At 47.6% G+C, this 8,592-nt stretch overlaps 1 protein-coding gene across 3 annotated transcripts in view; it reads left to right on the forward strand.

Moving 5' to 3' along the window:
- LOC136588320 (uncharacterized) overlaps positions 1-7,920 on the forward strand; it is a 30,815-nt gene extending 22,895 nt beyond the window's left edge. For all 3 annotated transcript variants that reach the window (XM_066587435.1, XM_066587434.1, XM_066587436.1), the window contains exons 8-9: positions 742-836; positions 6,297-7,920. In XM_066587435.1, the coding sequence (XP_066443532.1) occupies positions 742-836; positions 6,297-7,742 (1,541 nt within the window). In that variant the 3' untranslated portion in view covers positions 7,743-7,920. The remainder of the gene's footprint in view (positions 1-741; positions 837-6,296) is intronic.
- The last annotated feature ends 672 nt before the right edge of the window (positions 7,921-8,592 follow it).

An 8,592-nucleotide genomic window follows, 5' to 3' on the forward strand; every position in this document is an offset into this window, starting at 1 on the left:
GGAGGGTTGTGGAGGAGGAGGAGGAGGGTGTGGTGGAGGAGGAGGTTGTGGGGAGTGAGGGTGTGGAGGTGGGAGGAGGATGTGGAGGGAGGAGGTGGTGTGGAGGTGGAGGTGGTGGAGGGAGGAGGAGGATGTGGTGAGGGGTGGAGGTGGTGGGAGGTGTGGTGGGGAGGAGGATGTGGAGGAGGAGGAGGATGTGGAGGAGGAGGAGGATGTGGAGGAGGAGGATGTGGAGGAGGAGGAGGATGTGGAGGAGGAGGAGGATGTGGAGGAGGAGGAGGATGTGGAGGAGGAGGAGGATGTGGAGGAGGAGGAGGATGTGGAGGAGGATGTGGAGGAGGAGGAGGATGTGGAGGAGGAGGAGGAGGAGGATGTGGAGGAGGAGGAGGATGTGGAGGAGGAGGAGGAGGAGGAGGAGGATGTGGAGGAGGGGGAGGATGTGGAGGAGGAGGAGGATGTGGAGGAGGAGGATGTGGAGGAGGAGGAGGATGTGGAGGAGGAGGAGGAGGAGGATGTGGAGGTGGAGGAGGAGGAGGATGTGGAGGAGGAGGAGGAGGAGGATGTGGAGGTGGAGGAGGATGTGGAGGAGGAGGAGGAGGATGTGGAGGTGGAGGAGGAGGATGTGGAGGAGGGTGGAGCCGGCTGTGGATGAAAAGGAGGCTGTGGATGTGGAGGAGGAGGAGGAGGAGGATGATGATCAGCGTTGGTTTTTCAGTTGTTTCTTTTTCTTCTTTAAAACAGATGTATCAAGTAACGGAGCGTCTGCAGAGCGCCCCCCTCGCACGCTGTACCCTCCCTGTAAACACGTAGATGGCACTGCACCTCGGGATTACCAGGTGAACCACCTAACCCATCTTTCATCCCTAAGAGTGTGGGCCGCTTGTTATGTGTTCTGAGCTGCACCCTGTGTATGTCCTGATGGGTGATGTGGGCGAGGCTCCCCCTGGTGGGACGGGAATCTATTTGTTGTAAACTAGTGTCCAGCCTCCTAAAGTTGTGGAAGTGGAGTGATGGCATGCCTCGCTTAGAACACCCGGCTATCTCTATACACAATTGTCAGAGTTTTCCTTTATCTCAGTTCCTCCACCCGGGTCTGAGATAGAGCTTGTAGGTATGTATGAGATTTGCTGTGGGAACGCCCCTGTCCCGGCTGCGTGCAGGCAGTGATGTACTTCATAGGGCAAGGATAGAATACGCTGGTAGCTTCTATTAATAGTTAGTGGCGGGTCTGACAAAGCAAATAAAGACCTAAACATAAGGCCCATTTACACGCAACAATTATCGCTCAAAATTGGTTCAAACGATGGCAAAGAGCGACAACACTGCCCAGCCATGATTGTGTTTCGGGCTCAAACTGATCGTATTCTCATGTATTTCCATCTGAAATCCATAACAATGACCGATCAGCTCTTGCATTGGAGATACAGTCACGCCATCTTTTAGAGTTTACATTTGGGGGGGGGGGGTTGTCACACCTCTCAGCGGACAGAACACAACGTTCTCCGTGTTTGGAGCTTATAAGCATAATAATGGCGCTCACAGCTTCTTGCTGTTTCTGTTTATCTTTTTGTCAGAATTTCTGCTTTTGAAGTGTACGTTTTGCTCAAAATGCCACGAAAATGTGTAAATTTAGTGAATAATTTTTGTTACATTTGTGGTGAAATAATACTTTCATCACAGAAACCCAATCTGCCGCCTCTTGTGTAGACCATCATCATTATTGTGGTGTGAAGGTCGGGGACCCGGATAAGTCATGGGCTCCACATACATGCTGCATCTCTCGTTCAGTTAGACTACGAGAGTGGCTGAAATATAAAATGTGCCGCGCCTATGGCTGGGCGGAGCCTACAAACCATACAGGTGACGGCTATATCTGCTTGACTCCGCCTATAAAGGCAGGATTGTCAATGAAGAAAACAGGAACAGTCCAATACCCGGATCTTCCATCTGCTATTCGACCTATTCCACATTCAGATAGTTTACCAGTTCCTACTCCACCCCAACATTATCAGAAGGAGAAAATGAAGAAAGTGTGGATAAAGAAGAACCCAACAAGCCTTCCACATCCCAAGACCCTGACTGTGAGGTAAAAGATGATCCACCGCACAGACTGAGTCAGGCAGAACGGAGTGATCTCATTCCAGACCTTGACTTGTCAGAGGAGAAGGCGGAACTTCTAGGGTCAAGACTACAGCAATGGGATCTTCTCCAACGTGACGTCAGGGTCTCACAGTACAGAGAACCTCAGAGGGATCGGCTTCCTTCTGGTTATTTGCTGCGATGTTAATAAAATTATGTTTGAATTTGGACCATGACCCAACTGAATGGAGGCGATTCATAGACTCCTCCAAGCTTAGTCTGACAGCTGTATTACTTCACAACGGCAACCGTCTTTCTTCTATTCCTGTTGGTCATGAGGTTCACATAAAGGAGACTGATGCAAACATGACAGCCCTCCTTGACTCAATCAAATCAAAGGTGAGTTTAAAATCCATCGTTCAGCAGGAGAGAAGATAACACAGACCGCTTGCGGTGTTCTCAGCGGGTGCCGGATATTACATTGTATTCTGCCGACACCCCTTTCTAGAAGAATGGATCTGTGTGTAGAGCTCAGCCCACACGCTGGGCTCTGCAAATAGCTACCGGAGGCCTTTCTTACATGCAAATAAAGGTGATCAAGTGTTGATAAACATTAGTGTCCATTACCCCTTTCTGCAAAATGTTCGCTAAAACTGTCAATCTTTCAATCGTTTGATAGATTGTCTTGTACAGTAAAGGCCCGTTTACACGCAAAGATAAACACTTTACAGTGCTGGAGGCGTCTGGTAGACCCCAGCGTGTTTGTTTTCACTCATGCATTTCGTAAACCTCTCAACAGATGGTGTTTATCGACCAGCTATGCTTACAATAATCCCCCTCCCCTGTGCTGTCAGCCTGAGTTGAGGAGTGAAGTGCAGTAGTGTCAGCGAGGTAACTTGGTCAGTGGTGTGTGACACATACTACATGCTGGGTATCCCCAGGGGATAGGGCAGCATTATTACTTCCCCAACATTGACATCAAATTTCCAAGATGGAATTGGAAAGAAGTTTTACAAGAAAGGAGGAGAGTCTGATGCGCCAGTAGTTGGAATCTGCAGCGGAGAAGCGTCGTGTGTAAAATGCAGGAAGTGTATCTGTATGGAGCGTTGCAGTCACGTATATAAGCCGTGTCTTCAGCAGGCGCTGACGCCGGGTCATTTTTCAAATGTTTTTCTTCCACAAATAAATATGATGATGATGATTATCCGCTCAGTCACATCCGACCTTCGGTCGCTCTATGGATCATCGTTCTCCACACACTCCTGTCTTTCCCGGCTTCTCTCAGTTTGCGGGTGACATGTTGGCGGTCGCCTTGGTTGTATCCAGCCATCTTGTTCTTTGTCATCCTGATCTTCTCCTCCCTCTGACCTCCCCGAGCATCAGTCCTGCTTCCAGTGAGTTCACGCATCACGTGGCCATAAAGAGAGCCGCTGTTTGATGATATTTCCGGTTTGGCGCGATAACACTACCTTGTTCGCTGTCATGGCGGTCCGTGGTACCCGCAGCATTCTCCTCCAGCACCAGAGCTCAAACACATCAATTATCTTCTGTTTTCCGGAGCGTCCAACTTTCGCAGCCGTACGTCGTTATGGGAAAGACGATGCATCGACCAGTCTGGTTGTTGTTACAATGCCGATATCCTTGCTTTTCCATTCCTTGTATTGCAATCCCACCAAGTGTGTTCCGTCTCTTGATCTCAGGTCCAGATTACTCGTTGCAATTGATTTGGGATCCAAGGAAGATGAAATCTTGGACCGTCTTGACTTGGATGATCCTTACATTCCTGTCTCGTTGCCCGTCGCGGTCATGACTTTCGTTTTCTTGCTGTGGAGTTACAGTCCCAAATGAATATGTAAACGGGCAAACATCTCTCACGGATTCTGAGCGCCGTATTTTGTATCTTTCATTTCATTAAATGTTTAATTGTAAGATATTGAGATGTTTATTTCATTTAATTTTTAATGGGGTCTCACAGGCCCCAGCGGTGGGTAAAGGTCATTGAGACCACCAGCTAGTTGAGGGTAAATGCAGTTAGAACAGTGTTAATGACAGAGAGCAAGTCGACAATCTCTTTCCCTGACTTCCTAGACCTGGGTAGTAATGGGTCACTTACATTATACGCGGTGGGCTCTCTGGCTATCATTCCAGACCCCGTCTCCACAACCAGGGCTGCCGGCTTTCTTCTTCTGCCGGACAGGATTCTATCCCTTGCTCCTGTTGCCTCAGTTCGTGTTGCAGGTTCCGAGTCTATTTGCTCTCTGTCTGAAGATTTTTGCTCGCTTACCTCCGTCTCCAACTAACGGCCTTCTGACGTTGTTCTGATATCTCTTCCTGTATGCAGATGTTTTGTGCAGTTTGATATGCATCTGACACCACACTAGAGCTTGTCTCCACCCAACCCTCCACCCTAAATTGGGGTCATACACTTTTTGTATGTGTGTGGATGTACATGTGTGTCCAAGTTTTGCCTACACAAGCAGAGGAGTTGGTGCAAACTTGAGGGGTCCATTGTGAGAGAGAGCCAAAGACCCCTTACCACATAAGACACCAATATTATAAATGGCACATAATAGGTGGCAGCCCTTTTACAAACTTTGCAATGGGGTCCAGGAACTTCACGTAACGCCTCTAGGAGAAAACTAGCTACATCTCTCTTGTATCTAGTTTGCTTTCTGTCTGCTATGCTCTACTCCATGGTGACTATTCCTTTAGTTCCTCTATTTCCAGTACAGCAGCCTAATGGATCGACTAGACTAGAGCTCTACACAGCCGGACAGTGAGCGGGGACTGCATGTAAAGCCCTATCCGTCTGGGATGTGATACCAATCTGCCATACTTCAAGAGAACGATTATTGTTCAAACCAGCGAAAGTAAACGAGCGCCAACAACTAAACTAGAACCATTCATGTTATGCAGGCATAACAACCATCGTTGGCTCGTTCACTCATCGTTAGGCCGGCTTCACACGAGCGTGACGGGCTCCGCAGCGGAATATTCCGCAGTGAAGCCCGTCACAGCGCCCCCCCAGAGACCCCATACTTACCAGCAACAATGCGGAATTCCACCGCGAAATCTCCCGTACTCACTCGCGGCATGCTCTATTTGCCGCGGGTGTACGCGCTGATGGCTTTCATTGCAGTCAATGGAAGCCGTCCGTTCACGCTATCTCCCGCTGTAACACAGCGGAAGATAGCGTGAAGACACTTCCCCGCCCACCGCCGTCGCGGGAAGGAGGCCTTAGAACGCCGATCGTTCATTCCTCTCAGTCACTGATACAGCGGATGTGAAAGACTGAATGACTTCTGGCAGCCAAAGAAATCCTTCCAACTAGTTGCTCCACGTGAACGCAGGACCCGGCGGTCCTGAGGGAGGAATCGTGTTGGCTCACTCACTGTCACTCCGGTGTGGAGGTGCAGGAGCCATCAGTCTTGGGGTGACTCTTGGGGCTCGTGCACCCAATAGTTGTCCTTTTTGAAGCCACCCTAAACCTCCAGCAGTACAATAGAGATACCTGCCTGTTGTTAGTCATTATGTAAGTAGCCCCGTAGTATGTATAAGGTGGTTAGTTATTCCTTTCCTTCTCTGGTGTGTAAAGTGATCTCATCCAGACAACCTGACATTTACTTGGCTTTATGCTCCTCTCAAAAAGTAATTTTATTTTTTTGGGGTCAGCATTATTCCTGTTTTGGACCGTACCACGGAAGCTTCTAAGAGGGGGACACAAACTCCTTCTGCAGTTACTAATGATGATTAGAGGTTCAAGTCACACAGTTATAATGAAGCAGATGATAGTTCATCCTCCAGACTCTTTACTTATGGTCAGTGGTGAATATGGAAGGTAGTAATTGGTGTCCTCCCAGAAGGCAGAGATGGTACAGACTTTAGCTTCTCATATGATGTGCTGATGCATCATGGGATTGCTAACAGAATAGTGAAAGAGAGAGCGGGGACAAATCTCAGCATCAAGATGTTGCCTGCTAAGTAATGAGAGGAGGCTGCACTGCAGGAAGTGACTGCAATGACAAAGGAGACATCCAGAGTGTGACCAGCGGTCCGATGAGGGGCGATGTGTGAGATATAGGGAATAACGGGCTATTGGCTGACTAGACTTAAAAAGATGCATTTTATTTTGAGTGTTTTGAAGAATTATTTTATCTTTTTAAACCGAGAACCTCCTTTTATCCCGAATACAATTCTGACATTTTCTTTCTCAACAGCCGCCGATTCCGCCTGGAGAGAAAGCGAATAAAAGCAATCCACAAACTAAGCCGAACTGTCACAAGAATAATGAAACCGAAGCCCTAACAAATAGTCACGTAAAGAAATGTGTGCGAACGTTTCCTGCGTGTCAGTATGAACTGACGTCACAGACAAGTGCGCCGGCGGCGGCTCAAGAGTTTGTCCAAATGGGCCAACAGCAAAAAAATATAAACACGGCCAGGAAAACTACCTCCGATATCCAGACACTGCAGAACTTTATGAGCGAAATGAATGAAAACAGGAGAATTGAAGAAATGCCTCACACCGAACTGGACACGCTCCTCTCAAAGTTCATTCTGTTGGTGAAACGCAAAGACGGCAATGAGTACGAGCCGCACACGCTGCGCTGCATGGTAGGGAGCATTGACCGCTTCCTGAAGGAACACAGCTACAACCACACCATCATTTATGGCAACAGCAAAGACTTTCCACTTACAAAACAATCACTAAATGCAAAAATCAAATTTCTCAAAAAAATTGCTGAAAGCAATCCACCAATCAGGCAAGAGGCATTAACGGACGACGACATCGAAAACCTCTTCAAGACTGGGACTCTCTCCTTGGAAAATCCCACAAGTTTACTAAACTTCGTCTTCTTCAACAATGGTATTCACTTTGCACTACGAACAAAGGAACAGTACAGCCTCCAGTGGGGGGACATCAAGTTAAAGATCGATCCGAGGGGGAATCGCTACTTAGAATATTCCGATCGCCAAACTGAAATGGTAGAAAATCGCAAGAATGTGAGGCAGATGAAACCTAGGATATACGCAGCCCCACATGTACCCGACCGAGACCCGGTAACGGCATACTTGAAATATCAAAGCTTCAGGCCCAGCGCCATGATGACCCCAGACTCTCCCTTTTATTTGGCACCAAATGTGAACTACAATCCAGCGTTCTCGGAATGGTACCGATCCACAAAAATAGGAATACAAAAAATCCGAGCCATGATGACAACAATGAAGATACGAGCCTCGTTACCAGAGTCCAAAAGGAAGGTTAGCTACATAACGAAGAGGAGGCTAGTGGAGAGGCTGCCGCAGCACACGCTGGCCGCCTCTGGGGCGATGGTGCCGGCCGCGCAACAACATAACTTACAGAGCTTTACCAGCAAGTCGGCTGTCATGGAGATGAAACAACGGAAGCCGGCTATTATGGTAAATAATTTACACACTGCTTTGGCGCGTCCATCGCAGGAAAGGCTACCCACCGCAGGCAGCATCCAACCCCACCCGTCAACCAGCCGATACGGGGAACTACCTGTTCATAAAAGAAGCTTCTTGGTGACCGAGTTTGCCCAACAACGTAACGCCAACGTGTATCTAAACAACTACCGCTACCTGACGGCAGAGGAGCCTGCCAAGAAGCGCAAGCCTAGTTATGACTGTAAAAAAGAATAGTCCTTCCTGGGGTGCTGCAACGCTCGTCTTCAGAAAGGAACTTTTTGGAAGGATTGTCACCTGGACTTTTAGTTGACTTTTTTCTATTATAGTTTAATTTAATTCTTTAAGCTATATTTATTCAACTTTTTAACGGAGTTGTTCGATGTTTATTTAAAAAGATTTACTGATTTCTACACCTTTTTATGAGTTTTTATTTAATGTAAGTTAAAATTGCAAAAGTTACTCAAACATGTTTTGTGTAATTGCAAAGATCAGATAAGATTTCTGACCCTTTAATCCATGATGGAGATGAGAACGGTCCTCTGAGCTACAGTAGTCGCTATCTCCTAGGCTAGGACATGTACAGCCTTGTTAAAGTTATTAGAAGGGTTCTCCGTGAGTATAGGAAACGTGAAAAACACAGTGGAGGAAGTCTAAGTAAAATGATAAGTTGCAAAAAAATCTAAATAAAAAGAGCGGCACATGTGATGAAATAAAATCCTACCTGTTCAATCCCACCAGTTCCCGCAGTCGTAGGTTCGGTGTGAATCTTCGATTTAAAGAGGGATTTCCCATCTTGGCTTTTCAAAGTTGAGATGGGAAACTGCTTCTATGGTTACCTGCCCCCCGCCTCTAGCCTACGCCATATCTCTCATCTAAGTAAACGAGCGCTATGGAGCGGCGTAGTCTACGGTGCTCTGCCAACTCTGGCGGTCATTCACTTCATTGAGGACTACAGAAATAGCGATGAGCTGAAGTGCTCAGCTCGTTCCAACAGCGGTATTTACCCATCTTGGCCATGAAAAGCTGAGCTAGGAACACCCTCTAATGAGATGTGCACGCAATACTAAAATAGGCTGGCATCAGT

Source organism: Eleutherodactylus coqui, chromosome 13 (assembly GCF_035609145.1).
Source record: "Eleutherodactylus coqui strain aEleCoq1 chromosome 13, aEleCoq1.hap1, whole genome shotgun sequence".
Taxonomy (NCBI): Eukaryota; Metazoa; Chordata; class Amphibia; order Anura; family Eleutherodactylidae; genus Eleutherodactylus; species Eleutherodactylus coqui.